Source organism: Pinus tabuliformis, chromosome 7, assembly GCF_031772625.1.
Source record: "Pinus tabuliformis cultivar Carrire ecotype Pingquan chromosome 7, CPIR1, whole genome shotgun sequence".
NCBI lineage: Eukaryota > Viridiplantae > Streptophyta > Pinopsida > Pinales > Pinaceae > Pinus > Pinus tabuliformis.
In genome coordinates this window covers 1,366,095,653-1,366,112,293 of record NC_142293.1, presented here as the reverse complement: position 1 = coordinate 1,366,112,293, position 16,641 = coordinate 1,366,095,653, and the positions used below count along the sequence as shown (strand labels likewise).

At 40.6% G+C, this 16,641-nt stretch overlaps 1 protein-coding gene across 1 annotated transcript; it reads right to left on the bottom strand.

Annotated features, from left to right (window-relative positions):
- Positions 1–13,140: 13,140 nt before the first annotated feature.
- On the bottom strand, positions 13,141–14,446 carry LOC149252681 (peroxidase 27-like). The gene is made up of 4 exons (XM_089456701.1): positions 14,222–14,446; positions 13,914–14,102; positions 13,637–13,802; positions 13,141–13,541 (listed from the first exon to the last, which is right to left on the bottom strand). The coding sequence occupies exons 1-4, from the start codon at positions 14,444–14,446 to the stop codon at positions 13,141–13,143; spliced, it is 981 nt and encodes a 326-aa protein (XP_089312827.1).
- Between the last annotated feature and the right edge of the window lie 2,195 nt (positions 14,447–16,641).

Below are 16,641 nucleotides of genomic sequence, written 5' to 3'. Positions count from 1 at the left end.
AACCAAGCGCAAGACAGAGGTTGGTCTCCTTTATTCTTCTCTCATCTATATTTCATAAAGGAAAAACGAAAGTAGCTTTACTTTATTTGTTTCTAAGGTAGCTACCACACCTTAGTGGGATTAGCAGTTCTGCATAGACACTTTTCCCTGTAACACCTGGCCCACTCTTCCATTATGGATTGGGTTATACGAGATACAAAATCTTAAGCATGTTGATGCCAAGACCGGTGAGCTCAAAGGATTTACTTTCGGCACTTGGAGTTTCAATCCATATGACCCGCATTGCTTGGTGAAAGAACATTTTTCGAGAGTGTGGTTTTCGTGGATCCACGAGGCATGTCATTGGCCTGAGGAAGACGCATGGAGATATTGTCACAGCTTCTCCAGGCCCAATGAACCGGTCGGCATAGTTATGGAATGGTTAGCAAAGTAGAGAGAAGTAGCATCTCAGAGAGTAGCATCATCCACAACAGTAGAGGGTAACGTACCTGTGCGTGACAAATACAAGAGGAAGGTTGTCGACAGCTTAGAGGCAGAACAAAGCTGCAAGATCAAAACAAATCCACTTGTGCTGAAAGCAACTTTGGAGATAGATGCGAAGAGGCAACAATGCAACAAGAGGAATGTGCAAAGGCAGAGAGAGAAACAGAGGATGGAGGAAATAGTGAAGGAGTTGCAAGAGTTGAAGCAGCAACTCTGGGAAGAATCAGAGTTGCACAGTTAGGAGAAGGAAGCACAACAGGGATAGACATAGCAGGAGGCACAACATGCACACATTGATGAAACTATGCCCATAGAGGTTGTAGACTCATCCAAGAAGCTGACACAAAGAAGACAGGGTGAGCAGTCGCATGAGCAGGACTTCACTCAAGAGATTGAATAGATACTTGAGCAGATGGATACGAAAATGGACCATTCAGAGTTAGAACAAGATATTGACCTCATGCCTTACAACCAAGAGGTCAACACACCGGCTTCACCAGATCCGGAAGCAGAGCAAGTCTTGAGTGATTAAGGAGATACTGAGATCCTTGAAGATAATAAAAAACTAGAGATGCACAACATATCATTCGACGAGTCGCAGCATAGAGTTTTGAAATCACCCAGAGTGAATACTCTGGATGTCCATGCATCTCCTGTGTAGTTTAAAGAACGATTGATTGTATCTGACTTGCGCAAGCATCTAATAACATTCGTTGATGCTACCAGAGCATATGCTAAAGCCACCAACTCGAATGTTCACTTCTTGATAGTAGAGAACAAGCGAATGGGTAAGGAGTTACAATGACCAAGGAGGGAGGAGAATAGGTTACAACATCCTCAAGAGCAGACTTGAAGAGAGAAATAACGAATGAGGTATCATCTCTCAAGACAATCATGCAAATGTTGTATTCCAGATTTTTCACCGTGCATAAGTCAGTTGTCCATCTCAATGGTTGGCAACAGCGTGGCGCTAGGAGAGCACGCATCTTGTCAGATTTTCACATTGTTGTCGACCACATGAAAACATGGACAATGAGATACAAGGGACACCCATTACACTTTCCCAAGTTGATGAAGCCCAGGGCAGTAGAGTTGAAGGCATGCATCCGGAGTCAGATCAAGAACTATGAGGAACCCCTGCAGCTCATCACCAGTTTGTAGGCTTCACATTCATGGGTGTTTAGAAGCATGAATGTTGTTGTGCGCATGCATACGATCCCATCCATTGGGAAAATCATTGAGGTAAAGACAAAGAATCAAGTCCCATTAGAGCTGGGCATGTAATTTGATGAGTTGATGTGCATATCCACCAACGCAGACTTCGGGATCAACACAGACACTATGCATCAGTACGTCATTGGTCTGGCTGCACTCAAGATGTTGTTGCCCATGTTGTTAGATGAGTTGGACAGAGGAGCCAAATCAGTGTACCCAGATGCAACAAGGCAAGTGTTCGTTTCAAGAAAGATGTCACCACAGAGTACACAAACACCATCACAGACTACCAAGCTTGGCATCAGTTCGTCAACGTCAACCATCATGAGGATGTCGAAGAGTTGGTCTTCCCATAGTTGTCTGAGTCTTAGTGATGTCTTGCATGGCTTTCTCAAGCCCATTTTGTCTCACATGGGTACATGTGCAAATTGTATGTAACATCTTGTAAAGTGAAATTCCAAGTGTTGATACTTGAATGTAACAGTCATAGAGTAGTTGTATAGTCATGACAGTAGGTGAACAATCACAAAGGGGAATGTCAAGGGTCACCCCATCCTTTTCTATTTATATAACCTCATAACTCTTTGTACATGCTTTTGGTGGCCAAGCTTCCGATAGGAGTATATTAGAGAAAGCTTGGACTGTATTGTAACGAGCCTTGAATTCTCCACAGTGCAGAGCTAGTACATCTCTTTGGAGGAGCAGGCAGTAGTGACTGTAACGCTCCACTATTGGAACTAGTGGTTGGTCATGGTTGTATTATATGATTGAATCTTTCACTCTTAATATAACAAAGCCAACACGTTTCATGCATATGTTTTTATTGTATTTCAATTGTCTTGGTTACACTAACGATATATGTATTTGTTTTCTTACGCATGTATGTATCGACTCTTTCTATATATGTATGTACAAATATTATTGAGATGTGTTGTTGGTATAACCATCACTTTGGATTGTTGGTTCACCTCCCTTCCAGCTTGTGATGTATCTTTTCTCGTGTGTTCCCTTCCAAACTACGTGTTTCGACATATTTCCAATGGGCACACTCATTCCACCTTCGGTGTGTTAGAACCCTTCATGCACCTTCCTTGGCTTGCCGCACTAGTCACACCCTTGCTACCAACAAGGACATCCTACTTACCTCTGTGCACAACCGTGGACGAGATGATATCGTACGACCCACTACTGGGACTTCTAAACCAAATGGTCTGAGGTCTAGTTGGGACCTCTTACTGGGGAAATCCTCTGACATGTTGGCTAGTCAAGAACCATCAACATTTATGGCAGTAGAAGGAGGGCCAGATGACAAGTTGTTTCCTCTCATCCTATTCTGAATATTCATACATCTATCATGGATACTCTCACACTCATCCCTTTGCATTGTTTTTCGCATGTCGAACCTCTCAACATCACGAGGGAGTTTTTTAATATCTTGTCTAAATTCATTGATAATGGTGAAGGTGAGGTATCCTGGCCTGAGTACTTAGAAGACTTCTATGCATTCCTTGAGGATGCAGATGAGTTCTATGCAGAATAGGTCGGCGTGCTACTTTCACACACACTTCACAAATCCCCAGAACGATGGTGCAATAGTCTGCCACCCGGCAGTGTGCACTCACTTGACCAGTTCTGTGATATCATTGAAGCTACTTTCCATCATTTTGATCCAGAACCTCTTGAAAAAAAATTGTTAAAACAATGGAAGACTCCGCAAGAATCGCCTCTGGATTTTTGGGACCGCTTCCAGGTATTGCAATTTGAAGCTCCGAAAAGTCATATGAAATTCCAGTATGTCATGGATAGATTTGAATATTACCTTACCAAATATCTCGATCTCAAGATGAATTTGAAGTTCAAACTCCACTCAGCATACTTCGGTGATGAAGTTGCACAATCACAGACAGACACGGTCGCTGTCACAAGTGACCATCCGCTATCCCCTCATCAAACAAGCAAGGTAAACTACAGGAGGACGTGTGTAGTTATCAATACTTGGTTATCTGTCATCCTATCTATGTATGAAGAACTTGTTGTCTTCAGTCCATGATACGCCAAGGGAAAATACGTGTTGTTCGCAGTGAAGCTTGGTGAAACAAAACGCTTGCGTGCTACCTAGTATCACCTACTCTAGTCGGTTGTTTTTGGGTTAATCCTTATCAACTCAGTGAAGTAGAGTAAGCTAAGGGGGAAAACTTAAAAAGAACATCAGAGGTACATACAAACTACTACTGTGAAGGGATAACCTCTTCTGCTTTCAATAAGTCAGGATCCCTCTTCTACCTCTTAAATGAATAGGTGCTATGCACAGTTAAAAATGAAAATGAAAAAAGAAAATATGAAAATTTTGAAAATGAGTAAGGCGAAATAAGAGAAAGGCTTCCTGTGAAGGGAGTTGATGCAAGTAAATCCAATGGGGTACTGACCAGGCTCGTTGGTAGTGGAGTGATGCTTGTGTTCCTGCATGACTCCCTCGGGGTACTATCCAGGTTTGCTAGCAGCGGAGCGACACCAGAGATGAAACTTAAACTCTGACGACCATAAGGCTTGTGCACCAATATATGCCTCACACCGAAGCGAAACGAATGTGTTGGCTTAGCTTGGAATGTGTATCGACTGACCAAGAGCTTGGCAGATGCTACATCTTACAATCAAGCAATGGTGGAAACCAAGACGAACAGAGAACTAAACAATACTTCTGGAGGTGTTAGACTTTCTTTTCATGGACAAGGCCCATTCAGAGAGCTGGAGTTCTACCAGTGTGTCACCAAGTGTTGTAGCGGCTACAACCACCCTCCAATTTTTTTCCTTAGCTTCATTTTGGAGCCTCCCTACCAACCATCCTTAGCAGCATGTCTTGCACTATCAAGTACATAGGCTTCAGCTGATTTTTAAGTGGCTCGCTAGCCTATACATGTCAGTTTTCTTCACTCGCTTCATAGGCTACCATCCAGAACTTAGGTTATTTGCTAGCTGAGTAGTTCCCCCAGAAAATTGCACAATTCTAGAGGGGAACCAGCCTTCCCTCCAGAAATTGCGCAAATCTGCTAGGCTTCCTGCTGACCTCCAGGATTGCACAGAATAGTCAGACAGGCCTCCCACAGAAAACTGTGCAATCTAGCCCTGCACTAGGCCTCAACCATGAAATTGAGCAATTCTCGGAGACAATCACCTGCTGACCCCAGAAAAATGCGCAATCCCTCAGGGACAACCAACCCAACAAAACCCAGAAACTGCGCAAAACCCTCTCCCAGGCTTGCAGGATGTTGCATGTGCCTTCAGGTTGACCAGTTTCCTCTGGGACCCAGCAAACCTCATTTGCATGCATGGGTTCCTTTTCCCGAAGTAACAGAAAGAAACATGTAGAAAGAATTACTATATTTTAGGGATCTATTTTTAGTAGCTGGAGGTTACATGCAAAGATTGTTTTAGAAGCTGCCCTCCAATTGTCGCTTTTTCCTATATTTGTGGCATGTGCGTCGTGAGCCTCAAACTTATTTATTCGACACTACAAAGCACATTCCTCATACCGATCTTGGATCTCTGACATCCCACATCACATTTAGGAGTCGTCGGCACATTCAACTCATCTTTTTCTGAGTAAGTCTGCTTTACAAGTCTTGTGCAGCTTTTCTGTCGTTTTTTGTGTTTGGATTGTGTGACTATTGTCTGCTTGATTTCTATAAACGTTTACTATCGTTTTCATGTATTTTAGCCCATATAAGCACCGTTTCAGTTTTTGTTTGCATCTCACTACTGTCGCATGCATGACATTGTTTTTGCATCGATGGTCATTGTTGCGGCGACCCGCTTCACACAAATGCATGTCTTCCCATTTTCTGAATCTTGCATTCGATGTTTGCATGCATGATCGTTCACTCTCGCTTACACTCAGTTTCTCCATGCATTCAAAACTACACATGTTTTCAATCGCCCGTTGGAGGGTCTGGGAAACCTTGACTCAAACCTCGCCTTGCGCAGACATCATTAAGCATTTCTTAAAGGGAAGGCTCTCCCTTCCTCCCAGAAAATGCACAAATCTAACCTGTCACTGTCGTCCAGATTTTCTTTGTGTATTTCTGAGAGGCAGTGCTCTGCTTGCCTAGAAAATTGCGCAATGCAATCCTTGGGTTTGCAGTTCTTGCTAGATGAAAGTGTGCATTGCACAATCTCAGCCCCAACATGTCAGCGTGGATTGCGCACTACGTAATTCCAGAAGCAATTTAGCCTCCCGATATTCCAGAATATGCTTTACACAACACCAAAAGTCAATCTCCTGGCCTCCCGGTGAAAATTGTGCAATCCTTGCCATTAGTCTCCCGCGTATGTTGCATGTGAGTCCTCAAGTTTGCGTTGATTTCAAACTGACAGATTTCTTGCGATGAATGTCACCATGTCTCTAAGTATTGCAGGTGTTCGTCCGTCTCTCAGCAGTTCAGGTTCGATGGCCTCTAATAGAGGAGGGTCAAAGGACACGGTCGAAAGTGCAACTGGAGATGCAGTTAAGCAAGTGTATATGAGTTTGTCGATTTATGAAGACACCAAGCTACTCATAGACAAAGACATCAAGTTGAAATGGCAGGACATCAATGTTACATTCTCATGCACATTTGGGGAAGATCTGGAAGACCGCAGGGCCTATGTGAATATTCACAAGTCTCGTTTGTACCAGATTGCATGCAGGTATCCCGCGTTTCCATGCGTGGACATGATACATTGGATCGTCTTACACACTGAACCCGAGATGGTGGTGTTAAGCAGTGTCAGCGAGACAGAGCTTGCTAAATTCAAGGCATAGAACTATCAACAGATGTACCACTTGCCGCAACCGGTGCTCATAATGGAGGCACCCTTTAGCAGACCCAACAACAGTGCAAACTCTAAGGATATCTTGAAGGGCTGGGTGGAGGAGCCAACCAAGTTCAGGACGACAACCAACTAGGTTTACAAGATGAAGATATTGCATAAGGCATATCAATACTTGGTCATCATCGCATGCTACGTATATGGCCAAGAGAGCACGAAGACATTCCTACAGAGTTAGGTGATTGTGTTGGACCAACTGGCAGTGAAGGCAGAACATGTAATTGGTCTGACATGTTGGCTCACAGGTTGAAGGAATAGGTAACAGAAGCTCGATAGCCATCCAAAGGTCAGCAAGCAGAGATATACATGTCCGCATACATTCTGGATGCAATGTGTGCTTGTCAACAGCTCCCAGGCTTGATTTGGGCAAGGAAACCTGTGGAAACATCTTTACACACTTACTACAGATTGTTTTATGAATGAACCTTTCGTGAAGTCATCACACAGTTGTCAGAACATTTTGTCACCTCAGTGTACAAGATGATATTTGAGCAGGATCCACCTTGCATGTCACAGGCAACAATGGAGGCATTGATCGACATAAAGTATTGGTATGCCTCACCTTTTGGCACCTTCAAACGTATGTACAACATGGAGAATCCTCCGCATGTTTTACCAAAGTTTTCCATGGACAAGCTCGTCATGCAAGAAGTGTCATACCACATCTCGACAGGACTATTAGCTAGACTGCATCAGAAGAAGAAGGCACCGTGTCTCACTCTTCTGAAGCAGATTAGGTTGTACGAGATATGGAATCTTAAGCATGTTCATGCAGAGACTGATGAGTTCAAAATATTTACTTTCGGCACCAAGAGTTTCAATCTGTATGACCCGCACTTCTTGGTGAAAGAACATTATTCGAGAGTGTGGTTTTGGTGGATCCACAGGGCGTGTAATTGGCCTGAGGAAGACCCATGGAGATACTTTCACATATTCTCCAGGCTCAATGAATCCGTTGGCATAGCTCCTGTGGAATCATTAGGAAAACGGATAGAAGCAACATCTGTAGCAAAAGAGGATAACGTACCTACATGTGACAAAGGCAAGAGAAAGATTGTCGACATGTCAAAGGGAGAACAAAGCTGCAAGTTCAAAGCAAATCCACTTGTGCTAAAAGAAGCTTTGGAGATAGAGGAGAAGAGGTAAAAATGAGATAGGAGGAACATGCAAAGGTAGAGAGAGAAACAGAGGATGGAGGAAATAATGAAGGAGTTGCAAGAGTTGAAGCAGCAACTCTAGGAAGAAAAAAGGTGCACAGACATGAGAAGGAAGCGCAGTAGGGACAGAAACATCAGGAGGCGCAACATGCATAGATTGATGAAACTACGCCCATACAAGTTGTAGACTCATCCAAGTAGCTGACAAAAAGCAGACAAGGTGAGTAGTCGTAGGAGCAGGACTTCGCTCAAGAGATTGAACATATACTTGAGCAGATGGATATAGAGACGGAGCAACCAGAGTCAGAACAGGATACTGACGTCATGCCTTACAACCAAGAGGTCAACCCACCAGCTTCACCAGATCTGGAAGCAAAGAAAGTCCTAAGTTATCAAGGAGATGCTGAGATCCTTGAAGATAGTCTAGAAGTAGAGATGCACAACATATCATTCGACGAGTCGCAGACTACTCCGGATGTCCACACATCTCCTACGCAGTTTGAAGAATGAGTGATTGTATCTAACGTGCACAAGAATCTAGCAACATTGGTTGATGCTACAAGAGCATATACCGAAGCCACCAACTCAAGTGTTCACTTCTTGATAGCAAAGAATGAGAGAATGGGTAAGGAATTATAGACAACCAAGCAGGGAGGAGAACAGGTTACAACATCCTCTAGAGCAGAGTTGAAGAGAGCAATATTGAATGAGGTATCGTCTCTCGAGACAGTCTTGCGAATGTTGTATTCCATATTTGTCACCATGCATATGTTAATTGTCCATCTCAATGGTTGGCAGTAGCACTGTGCTAGGAGAGCACACATCTTGTCATATTTGCACACTTTCGTCGACCGCATGAAAACATGGACAATGAGACACAAGGGATCCCCGTTACAATTTCCCAAGTTGATGATGCCCAAGGCGATAGAGTTGAAGGCACACATTTGCAGTCACATCCGGCACTATGAGGAACTCTCGTATCTCATCAAAAATTTGCAAGCTTTACATGCACGGGTGTTTAGAAGCATGGATGTTGTTGTGTGCGTGCATGCGATCCCATCCATTGGGACACTCGCCAAAGTAAATAAAAATAATCAAGTACGACTGGAGTTGGACATGTAATTTGACAAGTTGACGTGCATATCCACCAGTGCAGACTTGGCAATCAGCGTAGACACTATGCATCAATATGTCATTAGTCCGACTGCACTCAAGACAGTGATGCGTTGATATTAGACGAGTTGGAGAGAGGAGCCAAATCATTGTACCTGGATGCAATAGAGGCAAGAGTTCATTTCTAGAAATATGTCACAACAGAGTAAACAGACACCATCACAGACTACCAAGCTTGGCATCAGTTCGCCACAGTCAACCATCCTGAGGATGTTGAAGAGTTGGTCTTCCCACAATTGTACGAGTCTTAGTGATTTCTTGCATGGGTTGATCAAGCTTGTTTTGCCTCCCATGGGTACATGTGCATATTGTATGTACCATCTTGTAAAGTGAAAGTCTAAGTGTCGGTAGATGAATGTAACAGTCATAGAGTAATTGAAAAGTCATGAGGGTAGGTGAACAATCAAAGAGGGGATGTCAAGGGTCATCCCACCATTTTATATTTATAGAACCTCATAACTCATTGTACAAGATTCTGGTGGCCAAGCTTCTGATAGGAGTATCTTAGAGAAAGCTTGGAGTGTATTGTAATGAGACTTGGCTTCTCCACAGTGCAGAGCTAGTACATCTCTTTGGAGGAGTAGGCGGTAGTGACTGTAACATTTCGTTGTTAGAACTAGTGGTTTGTCATGGTTGTATTGTATGATTGGATCTTTCACTCTTAATATAACAGAGCCACCATGTTTCATGCATATGTTGCTATTGTATTTCAGTTGTTTTGGTTACACTAATGATATATGTATCTGTTTGCTTACGCATGTATGTATGGACTCTTTCTGTATATGTATGTACGAATCTTGTTGAGATGTGTTGTTGGTTTAACCATCACTTTGGATTTTTGGTGCACCTCCCTTCCATCTTGTGATGTATCTTTTCTCATGTGTTCCCTTCCAAGCTACATGTTTCCACTGGTTTCCAAGTGGCACACTCATTCCACCTTCCATGTGTTAGAACCCTTCATGCACCTTCCTTGGCTTACTGCGTTGGTCACACCCTTGATACCAAAAAGGACATCCTACTTACCTCTATGTGCAACCGTGGTCGAGGCGATACTGTACGACCCACTGTTGGGATTCTTACACCAAACGGTCTGAGGTTTATTTGGGCTCTCTTACTTGGGAGATCCCCTGACATGTTGGTGGGTCCAACACCATCAACAGAGAGACATACTATAGATGATAGTAGAAGCCCTTTAGGGATTGAATAACATCATGATTCCTACCTTTCAGAAGCAGTGTAGAATTTTAAAACTCATGGCAAAGTTCAAATTTGGCACCTTTGTGCTGAATTTGGAATGTGATGAGTTGATATTTCAGTTCCTCCAAAAATTTTACACCAGTATTAGATCAACTCATTCAGACCATGTCAAAACAAGCATGCAAAATATTGTGTCTCTATTCTTAGAAAGTGATGTTCGCATCTGCAATATACTAAGGTCCAAATTGTTAACCATTTGGAGAAAAGAGCCATAGGGATCACCAACTACCTATGATCTAGTCGAGAAGTTGGTGAGGCAAAACATGAAATTGCTCAGAAGGGTGCTGACTAGGAAGGAGTTGAGAAGGATTGATAGAGGAAGCAAGAACAAAATCTGCAACAAGAACGAAATAAGGAGGAGAATACTATGCTTTACCTACAAGGGATCTTGGGCTCTTAACCATTCATGTCCAAGTGATAAGGAGGCAACAAGGGAAGATCATGGGGATTCATCCATGGTTGGGTTCATCAGTTCTAAAAAGATAATCTATGAAGGATTCAAGTAGTCAAATACAGATGGTGAGCAACAACACCATGTCTTTCATAGAAACTTGCACGATAAGCCGATGATAATCAGTGAGCTTGACAAAGTACATGGGGAAAGGAAGGAGGGAATTCCTCCTGATGATGAGGTAGTTGAGTCTATAGATATCCAAGAGAACATCCATAAAGAGTATGGGCAATCAGGTATAGATAACAGTCCACCAATACATCCATGTTTGACAATCAAAGAGGGTGGACAACTTATCCCCACATGTGAAAAAGGCCAGGAAGAAGACATTCTAGGAGAACCAAATGAGGAGCCAATAATAATAAACTGACATGATGAGCATGATCATGCAGGGTATCATGACAAATATAGTATGCAGGATAAGCCATTTCTGGAGGGTCAAACAAAGGTTCAAGTTAAAGTTGTGGTCATGGGGCATCCGGTGCAGTCAAATATAGAGACATTCTGCAGGGCACGAGAATTTCTAGTAGAGGACTTTTGGGAAAGGATCATGCATTTCAAGACAGATCTTACGATGTTGAAGTAGAGAGTCTCGGCAGCCTGAGACACTGTCTTACAGGAGAATAGAAAAATTGAGGAGCTCATTGGGGGTATGTGCCGAATCAACGACCCAATTGTCTAGTGTTGAGGAATGACTCAAGCTCCTCATAAGGCATCAAGAGGAGTACAGTGGGGATTTCCAGAGTAGCCCTCTACAGGAGTACATAAATAAGGCTTACAATGCTAGCAACCCCCCCTATACATTGGGAAGAGCAAGGTAGAGTTCTCCAAACGCGTCATGATGGGTCGCCAAGTGGAGCAGCATGAGTTGAGCGTCGACTAGCATCAACATAGTATATTTGTAGGTATTCGACCTTCCTAGGGCATGGATTAGCGAGAAATTATGAGTTGGTACTCTATTGATGGGTTGATTCCTAGGAGGACACTCACAACAAAGGGAATATTGCAGCTTGGTTCCTTTGGCACGAGCAGTGATGGAGGTCTGAGATGGGACCATAACCCACAAGTCCCAGGACTTAGGTGGCATTGGGATCCAGGAGAATGCATTGGGGTCACGATTGGCCAGAGGATTGTTTTGGATCCAGATGAATCTATCGAGGGAAGGATTGGTCAGAGGATCGTTTGGAATCCAAGTATCGAAGGATCCATTCAAGATCATGTTGCATGGAGGTATGAAATAGCATAGTGGGTTGTATGGGATCCTTGTATCAATGCTTCTATTGTGGATAAGAGTGAATTGCATGAGGCAAGCAATTATTTGGTAGGAGGATTTGTAATATTCCCTTTCTCGATCTGTGCAAAATCGAGAGAATTTGTCCATGGTATTTACCGCGGCATTTTCCCAAGGTATCAACCCATGGTATTTCCCTTCAGTTTTTAAGGGAAAATAATAAACTAGGGTCTTTAGAGATTCCATCAAGCCTATAAAAGGGGATAGAAGCTAAGAATTTGAATCATTCGGGTTAATCTATTTTGTTGTGTCTTTTCTTGAGAACTTGGCATGGCTAGTTCGAGTTTCTTCCTAGGGATGAAAACTCCGTGGGTGTTATTTCGTCTGGTGGATCCATCTAGGGTCCACGATTGTGCTTCAGTGCATTTGTTTTCTCTTTTGATAAGGAGTCGTGCATGCCATTGCAAGGGCTTGAAATTTATTGTATGGAGATGTACCAATTTCTTCATTTATTAATATAAATAAAGGCTGCATTTCCAGATCCCGTTGTGTTCAGTAGTTTTGATTAAAATTATTTTTAATCAGGACATCAAAAATGAGATTCCAAGACAAGGTGGCATGTGTGGCTCCTCACTAGGTTACAACTTAGCAGCATGTGTAACTCCTCACCAAGTTACAACTTAATAAAATAATATGCTTAATGCCCTAACAACTTATAATAATGATAACAATTTGCAAACAAATGTAACAGCTTCCTAAAAAGTCTTCAATAGGAAAAAAAATATATTATTATTTTCTTAATGTATTTTATTTATAAATTAAATTATAAAAATGGTATAAAGAAATAAATAATGTTACATGTATGAAAGAAATTACACATTCCTTTAAATCAAATAATACATTACTAAAATAATTTTTATTTAATCTAACATATATATCACTTATTTTTAAAAGTAATTAATGTTAAAAGATTTAAATATCAAAATCAATTAATAAAAATTAAGTTGCGTAAAACATTTGATTTTTTTATAAAAATTTAAATGGTCTGTGATGTCGTGAGGAAATAGACAATACACCTTCCCGATATCGCCAGGAAATAGACCATACACATTCATTGCTTAGACAAAGCTGAGATTAAATTTGAGAGGCACCTTACATTTTAGCCTGAAACGTTCGTAAATTTATAAAAAGAGAGTAACGAATGCAGACGTTGGGCAAGGGGATTGCCAATAAATTCAAAGAAAATCGAGTCAAAGGGATCGCCAATAAATTCAAAGAAAATCGAGTCAAAGAATATAGAGGCAAAGTTAGTTTATGAAAGCACAATGTCCTCGGATTTGGCCTGCAGTGCCTGTTAGGACACCGATTCTGCCCATCTTTTCCATCGACGTTGCAAAATCTGAGAAGAACGACGGGCCCTGTAATTCTTCGTTGGCATATGCTTTTGCCTCGTCGTTGGTTACCAGCGCAGCATCGGAATGAAAGAGACCTCTATTCTTCTTTAAATTCATGTAATAATGTGTGTCAAATGTTCGAAAGCTACCGGGATCCATCTCTACTATCGTCTTACTGTCCCCAGGCTTGCATTTTATCTTCAATTGAGCAGCATAATATTTGTCTAGGGATGGATCCGTATCCCCTTTTCCTGTAAAATTGTAAAGCCTGCTGCTAAAGGAGCTGCAGTGGGACGTCCCGATAGTGTGGGCACCTGTGCGACGTATTGTTATATATAAGTCAACGCGAATAATAACCAAATGAGAAGGGAATAAAGGTGAGTATCGATCAAAGTATTGGATTAATTACCTGATAACACAACAAGGTCCTTAACATCAAGACCATTGCTAGCAAACATTGATGCGAGCTGCGAGAAATTCGCAAATGGTGGAGGAAGTTTAGTGAGAGCTTCGTTCGCGATAGACACGATTCCATCTCTGCGTCCCGTTGGAACGTTCCAGAATGGTCCACCCAACTAATATTTTGAATTACAAATACAAACCATATTAGTGGCTGCCGAACAAATATGATAATTGAAGAGGAAAGGAAATGTAAGGCATGCATTATGACTAAACAGGAGCGTTACCATATGGACAGCATCCCGTGCAACGAGTGCAAGAATATCAGCGCATGACACCACTCCGGGGCACACCTTCTCCACTGCAGCTTTGGCTGCGTCGATGACTTGAAATCCTCTGAGAGTGACATTCGGAATCGAATCCTTTTCCGCTTTCGATGAATTCGTTGAATTCAAGAGCACCGATCCATCGCAACCCTTCATCCAGTTAAACATATCTATTTACTAATCCAAAAAAGGCCATAAATACTATTCTTGTTCAATGCACTATTATTGGTACTTAAATATATCGCAGATGAAAGCAGAAAGATACTCACTCTGACGAAGCAGTCATGAAACTGCATTCTGAGAAGAGGAGCCGCCAGAGTTGGGGCTTTGGAGATGTACTGTCCAACTACATTTTCTACTGTGTTATAAACTGCGGGGCAAGTCTTGTTATAGAAGTTCAGCGCGAGTCCTTCAGCTGCATCCGAAAATACACATGAAAATAAAAGAAGGCTAGCAAGTGCGGCAATCAGATTTCGAACTGTAGTTGTCTTCATGATATTCCCAAGTGAAGAATGCTTTGCAAAATGGAATTCTATTTATATATTGAGTACTTGCGCGGAGTTGCGTGTTGATCTAATCAACGCAGACAAACAAAAAATGAGATAAGGAACTCTTACAATTGGACTTGGTTGATATGCCAAAGCCATCGCAGCTGGTATTCTTGTGAACCATTTCGCAAGGCATACTTCATATTAATTGTTTATAAATCTAATTGACATGTTCACAAGCGTCGCATTTTTTATATGGCGTTTTATCTTCATACACCCTCTCGATCATTGAGATATCATCTCCTTCTCTGATTTTCGTTAGCTGGCACATTGACACTGGCTGCGTCTTCCCTCCGCGACTCAAATAAATTTCCCTAATTCGTAAAGTAACATAGCATATACAAGCGACAAACCATCCATGCGCACATTGTCGGATCATATTGTTTGGATTGGTCAATCCAACCGATTCTTGCGCCTTCCGTCGCATCATTACAGTTATATAATATATAGTTAGGTTTATATTTATATTTATCACAGCAGGGCTGGAATTTGGGTATTTTTTTTTAGCCATTATGTAACAGTATTTGAATCATATTTTTAATAATCATATTTTTAATAAAAAAATTTGTTTGATTAAATTTAACACCATCGAAAATTATTGGGACTGAAATTTCATAATTATAATCTGAAATTACAGAAATCCTGCTAAATTTTATCAAAATCTATAAAAATCTGTATTATTTTCAGAGCAAAGCACAATCTATTTGAAATACTGTTTAGAGAAGTAGTATATTTAATAATGAATAAATTGAATATAAAAAGTATAACACCAAAAGTAAAGTATATTTAAAAGTAGGTTAGATATAAAAATTTTAAAATTTAGCGAGAATGAGAGTATAGAAAAAAAAATGTTCCATGAAATTTGAAACATAAACAAAACATCATTATTAATATTAATATGATAATCGAAGCACATTCCCGGGCATGCAACAGTATGATAATCGGAGCATATTCTAGGGCATACACGGACACTGCAGTCAGCAATGAAACAGCGGACGCGCAGCCTTGAGAGTTGATCCGCCGGGAATGATTTTGAGAAACGTTAATGGCACATGTTTCGTCTTCCCCAAGCAGAAAACATGTAAACATGGAGGTAAAATCACCATGACTGGCGTATACCCGAGATACCGTGGTGGACACGGCATCCGTAACGGCAATTGAACATGATGGGATTCGCCCACGCCCTGATAGGAGCATGGAGTAAGTGTTAAGTACAGTACTAGATAACGTAAACTATAAAGTCACAAATTAAGTGGTTGAAAATGTCACAAATTGATAACTCCATTGAACTGTATCCACAGTTCGAGGACTCACTCTCCCCCCAACTAAGTTCGACTCCTTTATCCAATCACTATTCATAATATTTTTTATAAAAATAACAAACATAATAAGTTCAACTCCTTTAGCTAATCACTATTCATAATATTTTTATTAAAATAACAAATTATGAATATTTTATTAAAATAACAAATATGGTAATTTTATGATGATATGAGATAAATTTAAAAGATAAACCAGTTTAATAATGGTAAATAAATAAAATTAAAAATAACAAACTACTATACCTTTTTCCATAATAGATTCTATGTGGTAAGTAACAATATTTTATCACTGTAGTTGCAATGTATTCTTGAGCATTTGTTAGTTTCCCAAAGAGATGCATTCTACAACCCAGTATTACTTAGATGTGTAAGTATGTTCATGCTCAAAGTTTAATTTTAGCTACTCTCTGTCAACATAAAAATAAAAAATTAGAAATCTAAATAATGTAATGAAAATAGAGGGAAAAAAATATTGGCCTGAAACAAAAATAAAAATAATGATAAAGATAAAAAAAAATGAAAATGAAAATAACTATACATAAAAAAATCTACAATACAATTATCTCATGCTTTTAGATAAAAAAATTACAATACAATTATCTCATGAGTTTAATATTTCTTTTATCATATACATTGAATTTGAATGGATCATAAATTTACCTTCAACAAAATATTTTACCACATTAAAATTCCAAATTAGGTAAAATTTTAAACATATTTACTCTTTATTAAAGCCACTACCATTTCTTAAATCAAAGTAAAAAGATTAATTCAAGACAAAGAATCCAAAATCTTGTTGTAAAATCTTTTAATATTTCT

Coding starts and splice junctions, on each gene's coding strand:
- LOC149252681 (XM_089456701.1), bottom strand. CDS start 14,446: ATGAAGACAACTACAGTTCGAAATCTGATTGCCGCACTTGCTAGCCTT. Junction 14,103..14,221: donor TTCATGACTGCTTCGTCAGA/GTGAGTATCTTT, acceptor AACTGGATGAAG/GGTTGCGATGGATCGGTGCT. Junction 13,803..13,913: donor CACGGGATGCTGTCCATATG/GTAACGCTCCTG, acceptor TCAAAATATTAG/TTGGGTGGACCATTCTGGAA.